We start from the raw sequence: 17,552 nt of genomic DNA, 5'->3' as shown, positions 1-17,552 counted from the left end.
ATGATAATAAAAAAAAGTAGGTTGCATTAAGTTTGATTTCTAACAATCAACGATAGTTTTCGCATCTTTTTAAGGCATAACAGGATAACCCAAACAACCCGCATCAGTTTACTAATCTATTATGATAAAAGCTGTAAAATTTTGTTAGATCTGACTAACTGCATTAGTCTATCGAACAAAGTTGTAAACAGAACATATCAATTGCCGTCGTAGAATAGAAAACCCAGTCTCTGTCCAAAATATTGACGCTATTCAGTGTTCTCTCCATCCAAGACTAAGCAACACCGTCGCCGGTAATGGTCTTTGTGAAAATAGGAGCACGTGTCGTGATGAAGGAATTGGTGGTGTAGATGTTGGCAAGAATGTCATTATCACGTAAACTAAAATTCAAGGCACACATAAAACATAATTTGCCAGAAAAAGGTCCTACAAAATTGGATTTGAAGACCCATCCACTGTTTCTTGTAAAATTCCTCATTCTCGTTTGATCTCCCGAGGGGAGAAAAAAAAAAAAAAAAAAAAAAATCTCTTTCAGGCAGATTTCAATTTGGCCGATGTAGAGGCTAGATGGGAAAGGATTCTATGTCCCACAAACATCAAGAAAGCTCCCAAGAAGCCAAGAGTCTTCAATGTTGTAAATAGATCCAACTGCACATGAAATAAGCACAATTAAACACGAGCATATACAAAGAATCCATCAATGTGGTTAACTGTCTCTTTATTTTGGTGCCCCTTTGAAGAAAGAACATTAAGAAACCTAATTAACAGTCTCAGAATGTATTCAAATTTAAGCATTCAAGAATTGATGATAAGACTTCTATCCAATGAATCTGAAGGGGTGTCCACGTATTAAACTAAGGCCATCAAAATCACTGGGTGGAATTAATAGAAGCTAGCTAGCTGGAGGGAGATGTCCAAAAAGGGCAGATGAAAGCACAAAGTAAAAGACATACCTTCAACCAGAAAAGCACATATAACAAAAGAACTGCTGCAATGCCAATATGGAAAAGGATGGCAAACGTGGCAGGTACTGCTGAAGTGGGAAAGTTTTTCAGATTCACCCCGAAGTGTAATAGCTGTTGAAGACATCAAAGCCGGGTTAACTTACATCACTTAGTGTCCAAGAAGACTATTTGGAACTCTAAAATGGTCGACATTATCACGCAGGGAAAAAAGTGACAGTCATACTATCAGCCAGTGAACACTAGTGCCTTAATATACCAGTGTCATTGTGATTCACCTTTACAAGTGAGAATGTCTGGAAAATATATATGACAGTCCATAAATGCCATTAGAACAATAGGTCACGAACCAAAAACTCTCAGCTAGAAAATAACAAAACCGGTTGAAAGAAGATTATTTAAGGACAGATTTGGTGCTTAAAAGTGAATTACCATGTTTTTCTTTGTATAAAACTTGTTACATCTAAGTAACAAGATCTTAGCCACCAGTTAAGGCACAATTTCCATACATATGATGGATGGTGTTGCCCCCTCTAGGGCTCAAGGTGTTGTCAAACTTGAAGAGGCCAACAATAGTTTTGAGCACATGGTATTTCAGATAAAATAATATACTGAGAAGAATAAGAATTCTTAATGCAAAACTCACCCCAATCAAAAATCCAACAAATGGCAAGAGGGTAAGACCCAAAAAAGCTAGAGAGAGTTCCCTGGGTGGACGCTTTTCTGGAGTCCTGAAGATGTGGGTTATCTCTGCTTTGGGCCCATATCGTGAGTAAGGATCAACATGAGGTGCAGGAGGTTGGGGTGCCTTCTCAGGTGCTTCGGGTAGATCAAGTTCGACATGGCCAACAGCCCGTAAAACAGAGTTCTCCTGGAAAAGAGATCAACAAATTTGCTTGGACTGTCAGTGATGTACTTAGAGAGAACAAACTTGGGATGAAAAGCAATGCTCACCATGATAGCATCACCAACAGTTAACTGGATGTCATATCTGCCAGAGAGATAGAAAAACTTCTCAACCAGTCCAAGAAAATCCTGCAAAATAAATTGTCAAAGATGAGTAAAGCAAAGAATCTTAATTTTCCAGATCATGGGTAGTTGGATAAGTGATTCATTAATTAATAAGCTTGCTACTGGATGCTGGAGGTATCTAAATGCAATTTGAAACAAAGTTTTAAATCTGAACATATGTTTTAGTCCAAGAGAAACACTTGGACAATAATCTAGAACCATTGTCAATGGATTCCTGATTAAGTCCCTACTGTGATTAGGCATATGCTTTTCAGTGTCCTAGAACCAAAAAGAGCCAGTATGTCGACCAAAAAGATTAAATTTTTTCCAAGCAAACGTTACATAACTATGTCATATTTAATAATTAATGCTGTAATGCATACCGAGGCTTCCTTTCAAGTGTAGAACCATGTCAGAAATGCATACTCCATATTTAAATTTTAAGTGTGTATCAGCATGATATGGGAATTCCATGCGCATGAATACGCATATCTACTACATTATCTTCAAGAATTTAGCCAGAGCATCTCTAACAACTTGAGTTTCCAACAGAAGGCCTGATAACTTAGACAATGAATAGTTTTTTCTGGCCAAAAAGGGTAAAAAGGTCAAGTCATATTGCACACAATTGCCAGACATATGGGTGAGCAAGAAAATAATATATAGACCACACCTTTTAGCATGGTCCACCAGTGCCACAGCCCATAATGCTTCGAGGACATACGCCCAACACCTTTTATCTATTCCAGATATCATCACATGGAAGAAGTGCACTTGTGTGTGTGGTTTCCTAAAATCAGCTATAAACATGCTGGAATTAAACAAGTAATCCAAGAAACTTAACTAGAATTATCTCAAACTGTTTGCCAGAGTTTCCCACCACAAAGATGTGTTCAACTTTGGTCTCATGTCTCAACTTGAGAAATGCCTGCAGGCAAACGAACTTCTCAACCAACTAAATACTGGAAAAAATTCATTCAAGAGGCGGACAGGGAAAAACAAAAGCACCTGATGTGGCTTAAAGAACTTCCCACGAGGAGTGGTCAATTGAAAGGATAGTCTTAGTTTTTGGAGGTGATTTGCAGATAATAATGCAGCATTTTCCCTGGCCAGATCAAGCCTGAAAGGATCCAAGGTATATAAAATACACCAAGAAAGTTATATGCATGAAGCAAAATTCATGATTTTCAAGTAATAAATCTTTATTTATAACATAAAAGGCACAAATCAAGCACACAGCGGGCATATAAGAGAGACACCTATCCTGGAAGGTGAAAAAAAGACAATAAAAAGAACATAAATGTAGAGGGATAAAGCATGATATATCAAAGTAACATGAAAAGGCGAGTCTGGACTCTGGATAAACCTTATGAAGACATGAATCCAACAAACAAGTCACTAATCATCAGTAATCTCCTGTAAAATAACATAGAAGGCAATGACATACTTCGTCTGGGTTTCTATGCTGCCAAGATCACTATCAAGCACTGCAATTTCAGCATTGTCAATTTTGATAATTCCAGTAACAAATATTGGTACTTGAGTTTGTCCACCGGTCGTGTAAACTTCTTTGTCCACAGAATCATGAAGAACAATCTACAAAAATGTTTAGTTCAACATGTGTGAATTGAAAATCAGTTGTGGTTAAGTCTTGATGTATTTAGAACCCAAAAGCAGAAAGGTTACCTCAAAAACAAATACGTAAGTTCCAACATCAATACTCTTGGGCAAAACATCTAAGAAATGTACTGCATTTTCTGGGTCAAACTTGAGTTCCTATGTTATTATTGCACATAACAAAGCATAAATCCAAGTTAAAAAAATCAGACAATTAACATCTCAGATGATATTCATTACAAAAAATCTCAGATGATATCTAAAGCACACAAATGCAGGTAAGAGAGCAATAATTTTTTTATAAGTATTAAATCGCTATGAACGCTTGGGTAAGAGAGCAATAATAAACAAACAAAATGCCAAAAAAATAAGTCATTACTTACCTGGGTCTTAATTACAGAAGAATCCTTTGAACCAGAAATGAATGCTCGCACGAGCTTCACTGCCAGAGGAGGCGCACTTGATCCAAGCACAGTATTTACTTTGACCTGATCAAATGTTATAAAGCACAAATAGCAAATTTTTAAGTTTAATGTAAGAGCTCTATAAACCAAAAGACCAGACAGTAGCCCCTTAAAGCTGTAATGGCAAATTGGAACACAGTAAACAAAGTTAGATGCAAGGGTGATGAGAGATGCATGCAGATACACCAATTTGTACAGACATCAACAGATGCAGGCTGAATGAAACGTGACAAACATGCAATTAATATCCACATGAAGGTGATTTCACACTGATTTATATGTGCAGATAAGTCATTTTCCATCCCATAAAATTTGTGCAGATAATTTATTCCAAAGTTTTATGCCCAACAACTAGGACAAAACTCAATAATAAAGTCAAGAGAGGAGTTTTGAAGACTTGATTAATATTGACAATGATATTATAAGAAAAATCAAGAAAAGGGGGGGAGTGAGGGCGAAGCGGTCAGGCTTTCTCTAAATATTCAATGATAACCTTTGTGCTTAGGGTACCATCATTGTGCTTGAAATTTTCAAATCAGCATACAGAGAAAATGGCAAAAAATATACAGCTTGATACCTACGCATCTGCCAAATAATTGAAAAACCATGTATTCAAATTGAAAAGCAATTCTCATTTGCTAAAATTTGTAAGAATCTCGATAAATGGCATACCTTCAGTTGGTCTTTCTTGGTCAATGAAAGTACTGTAGCTGGAAGTGATAAAATCAGTGGGACGTAAACCCTGCACCAGCAAAAGAAAATTAAAACATTGGTATTAGGTAAAAAACCACTTTGTAACTTTCTGGTCAAAGGAAAAAAAAAAAGTACAATATGTAAAGGTCCAGCACATATTTCAAACTATATGTTGTAAAACTCCAGAAACAATCATTTCCCAACCAGCGAGCAATGAAGGAAAATTATAAACTCAAAAACATAAAAGATTATAAAATGCACATGCACATGTACATGTTTAGACATCACACCATATTCTCAAAGATCAGTTTTAGTTAAACAGCTATAGCATAAAACCCTCACTTAGAAAAAAATGCAATAATATCATATAAATATGATACCGAAAAAGGGCAAGAAATAATAAACTATAAGTGCTTTCCAAGCAAGCTCTTGCCTATTACTTTCCAGGCAAGCTAACGAGTCTATTTGGTTAAAGAAGTCCTTGGAATTGCCAGGAATTCCTATTCCAAGGAAGAATTTGGCCAAACCCAATATTTTGTCGCCTGGAAGCTGCAAAATCAAAAGTGAAGCATCACCAGATAGTCTAACAGGAGTTTAGGAAAACAAAGCCTGCACAATAAGAGCATGCACACTAACATTTATACTTCCTGAAATCACAGATGCAAATGCTGTCAACCCTCGGACAACTGAGGAGGTAGTTGAAAGAGGACCTTGATGCTCATGTGCATCAACAAGTTTCTCATCAAAATAAACGGATCCATCATCTACAGACAGGTGATCCAGTCAATTAAGTGCACTATTAAATGAGGTAGAAATGAGAATGAATATTGACAACAGATGAATTCAAAAGATCCAAAATTTAGGACTCATCGTGTTTCGTAGATTATCAACTTACCATCAAGTCAATTATAAAAGTGGAAGACATAGCAAATGCATACATGAAATACGATTCTATCCATATCAGTAACCATGCCAATAAGTTGACGATTTAATGAGAGCAGGCAAAGACAGGTCAAAAAATGCAAGCACATCATACTATGGAAAATCATACTCAAAAGGTGCAACCTACCAACTTTAGGCCACTTTTTCCATATAACAAAGTTGAGAATTGTGTGTACAATTTTTAGGAGAAAAGTCATTAACAACTCTATGAACCATACTCACTATCCAAGATGATGCTCAACAACAAGTTACCATAAGCAGAGTCTCCCTCCTTTTGGGAGCTGCAAGATGTAGCGATGCAAACTCTCTCTTCACCCAACCAAAAGAGGTCATTCCTGTCCCACATTCACATTTGAACTCAGCAAATAAAGACAATGTTCAAACAACTCCGAGATACACTTGATTATTAGCTCTGCTAAAGAACAGGTCATATTGCTACCCTTCATCCATTTGTATCAGCTTAATGGGGACCTCTCCCAATATTGACCTTTTCTTCTCTAATTCAGCCAGTGCAGTTTTCAGCATTGTAAAACCATCTGCATGACCAACCAATGGAAGGCCCAAGCCACATGACCTATAGTCCAAAAGGATTAATCACTGATACAATTGGAGCCCATTGGAACATTATAAAGAGCAATAACTTCTCATTTCCAAGCAATGTGAGATCTCATACACCACTTACCCTTATCACTTCTCATAATGGAGCATCACAATCTCCCTCCCTTATAATATTCCTGACATCCTCGTTAGGCCAATCTGTCGTAGGTGGCATGGCTCAAGTTCTACAATTCTGGTTAGGATAGGCTCTTATACCATTTGTAATGCCCCAATAGAAGACCCAAGTCACATGACTTACACTCTAAAAGGACTAGTCAATGATACAGTTAGAGCTCCATTGGAACATTATAAAAAGCAAAAACTTTTCATTCTCAAGCAATGTGGGATCCCATATACCACTTACTCTTATCATTTTTTTTTTTGATAGGTAATCAAAGATATTGTATTCATAGAATAGGCAAAGCCCAGGTACACAGGAAGTATACAAATAGTAAGACCCAGGTACCACTTACCCTTATTACTTATTAGAATGGGGTATCACAATTTGTTTCCAACAGTCGCCCTTATTCTGTAATATAGCACACCCCCCAAAAAAAAAAAAAAAAAGAACAACAAGGGAGAGGGGGGGGGGCAACCATTAAGTATTCCTTTAGTCGTAACATTTACAGCCTAAAACATAGCACCCATTGAAGCTTTCAATGGATGTTATGGGCAAGTTAGGGCAATGAAACCTTATCAACAAGCAATTTACTAATGAATTCAAGTGAGCCCATCCACAATTTTTCTTTTTATGGGTAAAAATAACTTTATTAATGAGAATGAAATAGGCGTTGCACAAGTCCACAAGCCCAACCATGGTTTTTATTGGTAAGTCAGCTCATCCACAACATAACACCTCTCACATTTATGGAAATTATTTTTTATTAAGATCCTATCCCTATCACTAATGCAATCTAACACAAATGACACTTCTACCCCCTAAAAACTGAGTGGAGGTTTAAAATTGTAACAACACAATTTAAAATTTTAAAACCGCTACTCAGTTTTAAATTGTAACATGAAAAAGGAATAACTTACTTGAGTGGGTAAGCTAAAAGTTAGTAATGAGTGCAAGTCTCACATTGGTTACTTACTAGGTGGAACTGGACCTTATAAGCGATAATAGGAAAGCTTCAAACTGACTAGTCTTTTTTCAATGATAGCACGGTTGTGGCTAGTGCTTTTCCTCAGTTACGGTATTAGAGCAACCTAGTAAGGTCAACCATTAGATAACTTACATAAAGTGGGTAAGTTAAAGGTGGCCATGAGTGCTAAGTCGCATATTGAATGCTTAAGAGGTGAAATTAGGATTTATAAATGATTCTAGGGAAGCTTAAAACTGACTATTCTTTTTGGGGTTATAGCACATATGTAGCAAAATTCACTGCAAGCACATCTAACTAAAAAATATAAAAATATAAAAAATCCTATCTCCATTGGGAAACAAATAAGATTCCTAATTCAGACCCATATCACCTAAAGTCAGCCATGGTGAAGCTAAAATGATAAACAAGAAATATTAATTAGGCTAGCAAAGTGTAGAACAACTTCCTAATCAACAAATCACAATCGTAGGATAACTACGTAGATGCAAAAAAATCTGTAAGAACTTATAGACAAGATATTATTAGTAAGTCCTAGCAGTAAGGCAAGTAATGACAGTCAATAAATATAAAGTCGCAAATTATGAAGGTAAAGGGTAGAATTATCAAAATAGAAAGGAATTTTGAAGGCAGAGCTACACATACCATATTTCTCAAGACTGTCAAAGAGCTTCACTATATCATTCTTTAATGTAACAATCTGCCAATTGTAACCGCATGTAAGAAATGGAATATCAAAGTATAAACAATGGTAGATGACACCAGTATTAGAAGCAACAAACTAACAAAGACAAGAACAGATAAAGCATGATTTGATATATTTGTGTGCACACGCGTGACATAAGTTCATCAGAATACTAATAGCATGAGAAAATGGACACATATATATTGGAAAATTAGAGTTCATTTTATAACATTTTTCCAGCCTTGATCGCCATACTAAGTCATTCAAACTCAGCCTGGCTGAGTAAGAAGGCACGGGTGGGTAATAAATAGAGAGGAGTCAAATTAAAAAATTGCCACTGCAAGCAGTGTATTACCACCAATCACACAATTCACCCTAAAACGGCTATTAGATTCTCCTCAATATCACCTTTATATTAATTCTCATTGAAACTAATAGCTCCCACTAGGGTGGGTAATTAAGATCTTACCTAATATTGGCCTACTTAAGTAATACTTGCAAATAATTAAATAAAATCAATAACTTCAAACCATATTAACATTTTGTCAAGAACACATGAGAAGCATGGCCTTATAACTACCTGAACTAAAAGGCAATCGTTAAACAACCATATTATGTGATTTTGGTGAAATATCATCCTTAAGTTTCATGGATATATGTTTAAAACACTTCTTGTGTGTGTGTGTGTGTGTGTGTGTGTGATGTCGAGTTCATCAGAAAGAAGGCTGTCAAATTTACAAAAGCTGTAGCAACTAAACAAATTCAGGAAATAGGGCTTGATGCTTATAAATGCAAACCCTCATCTCTGGGAGGTAACTGAACTAAAGATGCCTTGATCAACATAAATAATACAATACTAGACCATTATTTTAGATCCATAAAACATTCAAAGCTTCTCTCAAAACAAAGAACAGAAAAAATAGTATTACCAATGAGTGGTCAATGTCAGAAGATGCTAACGACACAACTCCCGCAAGTGCTTCAAGGGCTAATCCTGAAAGAAGCATGGTGATTACAGGTAGTGAGTGTAACCCAGTTCAGCAAATCCTAAGTGATCAAAATACAACCATTGAGAACCATTATGCCTAAGACCTAAACTCAGTAATAAAACAAAGTTTATACAACTAACATCATACGGTAAAATGGCTCCTGACATTACCAGCTGCATAGGTACTAGACTCCGGATTATTTGAACTGAAGCGCCACCTTCCATCACTCTGACTCAAAGCCTGCCAGTGGCAAGGGGCATAAGGTCAAACATTCAGAAGATAAGTCTTTTTATTATATATGGGATACAGAAAAGATATCAAGGATGGAAATTTGAGAGAGAGTAGGATCATTTCCAGTATGTTGGAAACAGATGCTCTGCCTGGTCTGACATGGCAAGTTCCAGGGGTTATCCCCAATGGTACCTAGACCACCTTAGAACTAATGCAAAGGAATAAGTGCTACAGAAATGAACCTTAATGGAACGGAATATTCCATTAGCATCACCAAGAAGTACATCAACTCCAGAAGTTTGATCCTGCACCAAAAATCAGATAAACCAATTGTCTTAGAATCATTGATCAAAATTATGCAAGCTGCTAAAGAGCATGCAAGTTTAAAATCAACAACCTCTGAAGGGTAACAATGCCCTTTCAGTTAAAATTCTTACGCAGAACATCAAAACTGGAGAGAGAATACATCCTGCACAAACATGTAATTGTTACCTTGACAAGTACCAAGCTTCCTATTGAGTAGTAGAAGTCAAGCAATGAATTTCCATCATTGACAACAGCTTTAAGTCTTGAAGCGATGCCCTTTAGAAGAAAATTGAAATTAAGAATTGGGAGTGAGTTATTGCCACATTACTCAAAAGCAATGACTCACAAGCTGCAAACGACACATCAGAGCAAGGGCCACGAGATACCTGGAAGATTTCCTCATCAATCTTACACTTCAATATGCGGTTAACTTTTAGAGCGTGGAATAAACCATTTGTAGTCGAAGATGATGACACGAGAGTTTCAGAAACAGATTGGCAAGAACTGGTGCTTATGTCAGGCTTTCCTTGGATTCCAAGAATCTCAAACGTTCTTAAGGCCTCATAGGCCTCTTCTAAGCTGGTAGCATAAAATACAACCCAAATGGTTAATCTCCACAAAACTCCAATCATTAAATTCAAATCCAAAGCAAAAATAATTAGTTAAATTAAGATGCTTAATATACAAAAAGATAGGACAAAGGCTACATTAAGATTATTCGAGTTCCAGTTATTTCAAGTTATTCACATAAGCAACAAAGCTACCAGAACTGAAACAAAAGGCTTACTAGAAGGCCAACAATGATTCTAATCCAGTAAGTATTCAAGTACACAGCCATTTTGTAAAAGGCACGTCCTCATACTGACACCAGAATCAAATTTTACATCTTATTAATACACTCCCAAGACACCTTTATCTACCTTTGACCTCCCAAGGCGATTTAAATCTAATTTTCTCTCCATTGCTTGATTTGCTTCAAATAAACTAACCAGAAAATTACCAACACACAGAATTGTCGAGGGTTCAGTTACGGTTATATAGACCTTCAAATCTTATATTTTCAGGACTACCTAATTAAGTTCACCTCACAGACGATTCAAATTCCATCTTCTATACATTTATATACCTTTGTCATCAACCATAAACCACCAAAACCAAGAACACAAGTTAAGAATTTATTATAATGAGGGGCGTTATTAGGGTTTCACTGACCTTCCGAAAGACTCATCAGCGGGCGTGAAGAGCTCCAAGGCTGCAGATCGGTGGGAATCTGAGATTGGTTGAAAGATCGACGCAGCCTCGCAGATCGAAATCGCCAAAACCAGCAACAGAAATCCCCCGAGGTTTTTGGCCATTCCTTCAAAAACAATAACAAATAAACAATTCAAAAGCCACTTCAGCTATACATACACACACTTGTAAACACAAGCGCTTTTATACATGTACTGATGTACGTGCTATATCTTCATTGTATATAAATTTAATTGTGTAGTGTAGACTGTAGTAAGTTTCGCGAAGCCCGAGGGTTTCAGATCGAGGAAGCGGGATCGTACCGAAGATTTCGGAGTAGAGGGCGAGCCGAGAGTGCTGTCTGTGTGAAGAGTCTCCACGCGATGACGGAAGGTGGAAAGAAGGAAAATACGAGTGGGGGACGTCGAGTTTCTTGAATTTCCGAAACTATACTCAAGTTTCTGCTTCAATTACGAGTATGTATGTTCGAACCGGGCTGGGCCAGTTTTAGAAGGCCACCTGGCACCTCTTGGTGACCATAGGGGCCATCCGATGATTTTTTTTTGAAAGGTCATCCGATGATGTTGGATGCTCGGGAAGACATACCCTCGAGTGACGATAAGAGCGTCCGAGGTTTAAAAGCTAAATACATAGATGGGCCAGAGTCAATAATCAAACATAAGACTGGTTGGGCCATGGGTTGGTGGGTATTTTTGAGCTTCCTCGGCAGCCTATGAGTAAGTTATGGGCTATAGAGACTCAAAAAAATCATGCTTAAAAGTTAAAAAGACACCCTATATAACCCATTAGCCTATTTTTTACAGCAATATATATATATCAAAATAATTTTAGAGATTGTATAAATATTATATATATTTTAAAATAAATTAATAATTATAAAATTTATATAAAAAAAATTAATTTTTTTAATAGTAAACCTCATTATTTTAAAAGAAATACACGACACTTACACAATTTATGACTGTATCTAATATTACACATATTATACAAAAAAGGATAAGTGGCAAAAGTTGAAAGCCATCTTTTTCGGGTGCACCACAAATAATTTGATGGCATTTAGCATCAAATGGAAACTTGAAAAAGAAGATTTCTGAACTGATCATCCCAAACTAGATGGGTACGTAGGTATAAAACAAAGCATACGTAGGGAGAATACGCCACTCAATTAGGATGACAAGACTTAAATTGGGACCCTTTTCTTATAATAGAAAAGGGGAAAAAAATGAATAAAGCTATCGTATATGCAAAGAAAACATCACCTTTACATGCATCTTTCATGATCTTAGATGATCTACATGATATAAGATAATTACGAGAGTAAATCGAATTAATTAATTATTTTTTCATGCCGGATGCTAATTAAATTAATATAAATAATTCGAAATCATGTACGCAGTGTCAGCATCAAATAATATCAGAGCTAGGATAATTTAATTTGTAGAATCTTCTTATCCACGGACGTCTTTCACATGACAAATAACAACAAAAATTTTAATCACACTGATCTTTTTGTTTTTTGTTTTTGTCTTTGTTGCAGTACTATATATATTCGTGCATAGTATCATATATATCTGCATGCATGCATGCATGCAATATGATTCGATTAATCCGTATACTTTGTAGTTATAAATTATATATATCATGTATATATGGATATCATTTGGGGTTTAATTAGTAAATTAATTACATATGGCGGCTCTCAATTAATAATTAATACATGTCATGTGTGATGTTGACGATTACAAAAATCTTGAAGTAAATACAAAATATGGTCACTTCCTTACCTAATATATAAAGGAGCCAAACCAAAACTATATATGTATATGTGTGTGTATATATATACACACACACATACACAAAAACTTAATTTACGATCCATCCGCATGATTTAAATCAAAATAATGTGTTCCTTACGTCGCATATATTTATAATAATATAGATCCAATTTACAGAAGATGAGTTCGAAACTAACTAGAAACGTATATACATACCCTTATCAAATTAGAGTAGAGATTACGTTTTCGTTGGTGCATGCTAATATAATGAAAAGTTGTTTAATAGCAATGGTCTGAAGAATCTTTTTGCTCTTCCAATACGGCCAGTAAGTTGATTGTTTCGCTCTTGTATATATGTCTTCCAAATAAAGAAAACCTCTTAGAGTCATTTCTTGCCTTTTTCATTAGGGTGAGGTACTACAATTAGTGTTCATGAGTACTCATGTTCGTATCGTGTTAAGTCATGAGTATAATTAGTATATATGGATCAATATGAACTTGACTCGTTTAATTAATGAGTGACACAATACGTATGACTCGCTTAACCCATTTAATAATTAAATTTTATTAGGTTAACTTGGATATGACCACTTTAACCCATTTCAACCTATTTAACTCATTTCATAAATGAGTTTACATGACCCATGTATTTATTTTGTGACCCAACTAATATAATTTCATATATAATACAATGATAACTGTATAAGTAATTCATATTTACAACTAGATTTATGATAAAATAATTTATTGTCAATATCTAAACCAATAATATATAAGAAAAATAAAATTTTCATAAAATAAAATTACATATTAACAAAAAAAAGTTTAATAGTTTGAGATATAATGTAGTCAAATACTAATATTAATATCACATATATTCCCAACTACAGAAAAAGACATATAAGACTAAACATTTATAGAATTGGAAAAATAAAATTTATTCATATTATACAAGTTGATTGCGGGTTCTTAATCATTTCTTATTGGATTAACCTATTTTGACCAAACTCACTCATTTTGTGTAAGATAATTTATAAGTTATATTATATATTGTCACCCCTATTTTCATATACAGTGCCGGATTAAATATTTTCTTTTAACTCTCTCATTGGCTATATTTTAAATAATCATGGTGTGTGTTAATGATTTCCAGCTCTACTGCCAACCTAGTTCATAATTTGCCAAACTAAGCAAGCCCATCCACCCAAAGTTACAATTAATTAATTAAAGTGCTTGCAACAATTAACGCTCCGGTCTCGAAGATCCTGAGAGTTAGTTAATATTACCTAAAATCATCTCCAATAACACAATGATATATCATCCAGAGATCCATAAAAATATTAATTTATTTATCCAATACAAATATCTTGGTTACTCTACAAAGATGTCAAATAAATATTTCAATAAAATAAATTAAAATCTCCACAAAGACTTGAAAATATCCATAACTCAAAATACCAAATTAACAGAAAATAATAAATATACTAAATAAGACTCTCCAATAAATACTTGTATCATTTGACACTTATTTTTCTATTATCATAAAATCTTGCTAACACTTACTACTCTTGATTTTCAGTTGAATTATCAAAATTATCTGAAAAATATTGTGGAGATAAATGGTGAGTTATCAACAACTCAGTAAGCATAGAACATATACTAGAATTTAAACATGAGCATTTATAGAGTTTAAAATATAAAACACAATATTTTTAGTTTCTGAATGCAGAATCAGAATATGTAATTAAAAATATTAGAGCGAAAATTCAGAAATATGCTTATTCAAAAGTATCATTTGGCATAGCATAACTAAGCATCATCGTCATCATATTAGAATAAAGATCATGTTTAACCCCTGTGGTAGGGTTGTGCATCTGCAGATAGCCAAGTAGAACATAAATCACTCTATCACCAAATGATGTGTATTCAAACAAAGACTACTATTATTTGAACAGATTCAGAACATCTTCGCATCACATACACAAATGTTCATAAATTTCATATTCACTCTTTTTGCATAGTCCATAAACAGAATGCCAAAAATTTACTCATGTCTATACTAGTCATGTCAAAAATACTTTTATCTTTCATACAAATTTCATGAATAATGCAGAACAAATAACTGAGGTTGTTTCAAATTTCTTTTCATAACAAAAGATGCATATTTTTTTAAAATCGACCTTAATTCATTTCTTTAGTGCAAAGTCTAGCAAACGAACCCCGCTTACCTGGACTTCTTAGTTTTTTAAAATTTTTCTACAACAGCGCTGAGCAAATATTAATTGTCATCTATAAAATAGTCACATAGTTTCCGTAAATTTTTGATCGAACACGTATTTTGATACTTAAACCTAAAATGCTAAAATAACATATTTCTCCTAAATGTCTAAAATTATCTTAATCCCAAAATATTATTACTTCCCAAATTTCAGTGATATCCATTTAATTCCTCCGACTAATATATTAATTCTAAAATATTTTTGTAAAATAAAACTTTGTACTATAAAAAGTGAGACTAGGCCCACCTAAAAATATTATACTAATTTTTTGCAAACCAACTGAGGCCCATGGTAAAAATAATGCCCAACATAAAAATACAAGTTCAAACTTTGGCTTGTAACTCAAAGGGCATAAGTTGCTAAGCTTTACGGGGGGACAAAAGAAATCTTTCCTATTTTGGAAATAAAGCAAACACTAACAGAGGGTGGTACAGCTGAGGCTTACCAAGAGGGAAGGAGGTGTGGGGCGGAGCAAGGGACTAGGTGGCAATCATGGGTGGTCAGCAAGGTGGAAGAGCACTAAGAGAGAGAGAGAGAGAAAGAGAGAGAGAGAGAGCAGGTGTAAGGGAGAAAAGAGAGGTTATCGAGAGAGAGTGGTGGCTTAGGGTGGCATGAGGTGCCCGGCGGCACTTTCCTTGCAGGTGAGGACGTCGCGGAGGGGGATGGAGACATGTAGTGGCTTCTTGAGATGCAATGGTGGCTAGCTCAAGTTGTGGAACTACTCTGTTTTGGTGTAGCGTAGTAGAGCGCTTCCGTTGGTTGCTTTCGATGGCTGGGCGACGGTGGTGTAGGGCGGAAGCTTGAGTGCATGTTGAGGTGGCTTGTTTGTTGCTTCCTGGACGTGGAGGGCAACAGTGCAATTTGTGGCTTGTTGCCGTTGTGCATGGGTGGCTGCAGTTTATGGGGGAGAGTTAAGGTGGTTGCCGGTTTCATGTGGGCTGGGCAGTGGGGCTAGTGGCTTCCTTCGTGCAGGGTGATCTTAGTACGTGGGGTGTGGTGTGCAAGAAGGGTATCACGGTGGCTTTGGGCGGCGTTATCCTGAGGCTCACTTGTTTTGCTGATGGCTGGCAATGACATTCTGTTGCCTCTTGGTCGAAGGTTTGTTTCCTGAAACCTATGGGGAATGTGTGTTAACCATAGTTTGTAAAACTAAAAAACAACATCCTTATACGTGAATCTATATATGAAATTGTTGCCGTGAATGTAGTGGGAAAGGAACGTGCATGGTGTGGAGGCGTGCATAGAATCTTACCTGGTTCTTGGGCTTGGGTTTTGGGTAAAATTTTGAAATGTTTGGGCCACTCTTGGGTGGTGTAATGACTAAAAAAAATGGTTTTGGCTTGGGTGTTACAAATAATATTGGTTAAAATGATGTACAGAGAAATTAATTAAAGTGTTATATATAGTGCATGCTTAGGCGCCAACCATGCATCCATGCACATATATATGTACGTACGTAGTACTAGTTTATAATTTATTGATGATCTGTACATGCAAGTTAGACCAAACGCATAATTACTAACTAAATTAAGTACTATTTTAACATATAGTTAGGTCCAATGCCATCTTATTAGCCGAATACTGTATTCACTCTGTCTAAATATATATATTTTTGACAAGTGTTTTTATAAATTAGTTGCTCTAATTTAATCCAATAATACAAGTATCTCTCTTTCTCTCTCCCTCCAATCTATCTGTATATCATGTGAGTGTACGTACATGATATATATATATAGAAAATGTAATTTATATTTTTCGTTTGAAACCAATTATTAAGTTGAGCTAGCACAATCAATTGTCACCTCTAGTCCAGCTAGCCTCTTGCATAATTGCTTTGAATTGAATTTCAATTAGAAAATTTGTACTATAAAGAGCTAGACGCGGATTCAAACCATTGCAGTCAACTTGATGCACTAATTAGAAGTTGAAATTAATATAATTAATTGCTGCCAGTTCACTCGCCGTATATATATATCCGAGGATTGAAAATTAATATTCAAACTTCAAAGTTCAAAGTTCTTTTTTTGTACGTCATGGGAAACTCGATCGGCATAGGGATACGAAAAAATCTATTCATCATCACTTTTCTCATAATCTTCTTATTATCCCATAATGTAACATTAGATTATAGATTCACAAATAAAATATAATAATTAATCTCCAATCATCTAATATCATATCACAGAATGATAAGAATTTGAATTATGAGTACCATTACTTGATATAAATGGGTTTGAATTAATTAAAATGGGGCACGATTAATAAATTGGTTAATTGCGGATCAACCCATATAACTCGAACAAATTCTATTTTTCAAATTCTATAAATGTTTAATTTTATATGTCTTTATCATGTTACTAGGATATAATATTAATACTATTAATATTCAATAAACTACTAGTTTTTTTTGTTAATATGTGATATTAGTGGAATTATTAATTTTCCTATGTATTAATTATTGGTTTAATTTGTAGATGATCATAAAATACTTAATCACGACTCTAGTTGCAATTGTTAATGATTTGTATATATGAAATTATGTTAATTGAATAAAAATAAATATACGAGTAAACTCAAGTACTTATTTATATGACATGGGTTGTGTTTAAGGAGAAATGATAAAGTTACTACTAAATAACAACTTGTA

General features: G+C 35.0%; 1 protein-coding gene across 1 annotated transcript; it reads right to left on the bottom strand.

The window, feature by feature from the left end:
* Positions 1-351: 351 nt before the first annotated feature.
* Positions 352-11,282, bottom strand: LOC108987806 (dolichyl-diphosphooligosaccharide--protein glycosyltransferase subunit 2-like). The gene is made up of 20 exons (XM_018960819.2): positions 11,154-11,282; positions 10,813-10,957; positions 9,987-10,179; positions 9,787-9,876; positions 9,537-9,599; positions 9,234-9,303; positions 9,004-9,068; positions 8,035-8,089; positions 5,384-5,511; positions 5,181-5,296; positions 4,727-4,796; positions 3,974-4,078; positions 3,660-3,749; positions 3,421-3,569; positions 2,982-3,093; positions 2,818-2,901; positions 1,917-1,997; positions 1,609-1,833; positions 954-1,076; positions 352-648 (listed from the first exon to the last, which is right to left on the bottom strand). Exons 2-20 carry the CDS (start codon positions 10,953-10,955, stop codon positions 532-534), a joined length of 2,079 nt encoding a protein of 692 aa, XP_018816364.2. The 5' UTR covers positions 10,956-10,957; positions 11,154-11,282; the 3' UTR covers positions 352-531.
* Positions 11,283-17,552: the final 6,270 nt, after the last annotated feature.

Source organism: Juglans regia, chromosome 10 (genome assembly GCF_001411555.2).
Source record: "Juglans regia cultivar Chandler chromosome 10, Walnut 2.0, whole genome shotgun sequence".
In the NCBI taxonomy this organism is placed as follows: Eukaryota; Viridiplantae; Streptophyta; class Magnoliopsida; order Fagales; family Juglandaceae; genus Juglans; species Juglans regia.
This window is presented reverse-complemented; position numbering and strand designations above follow the sequence as displayed.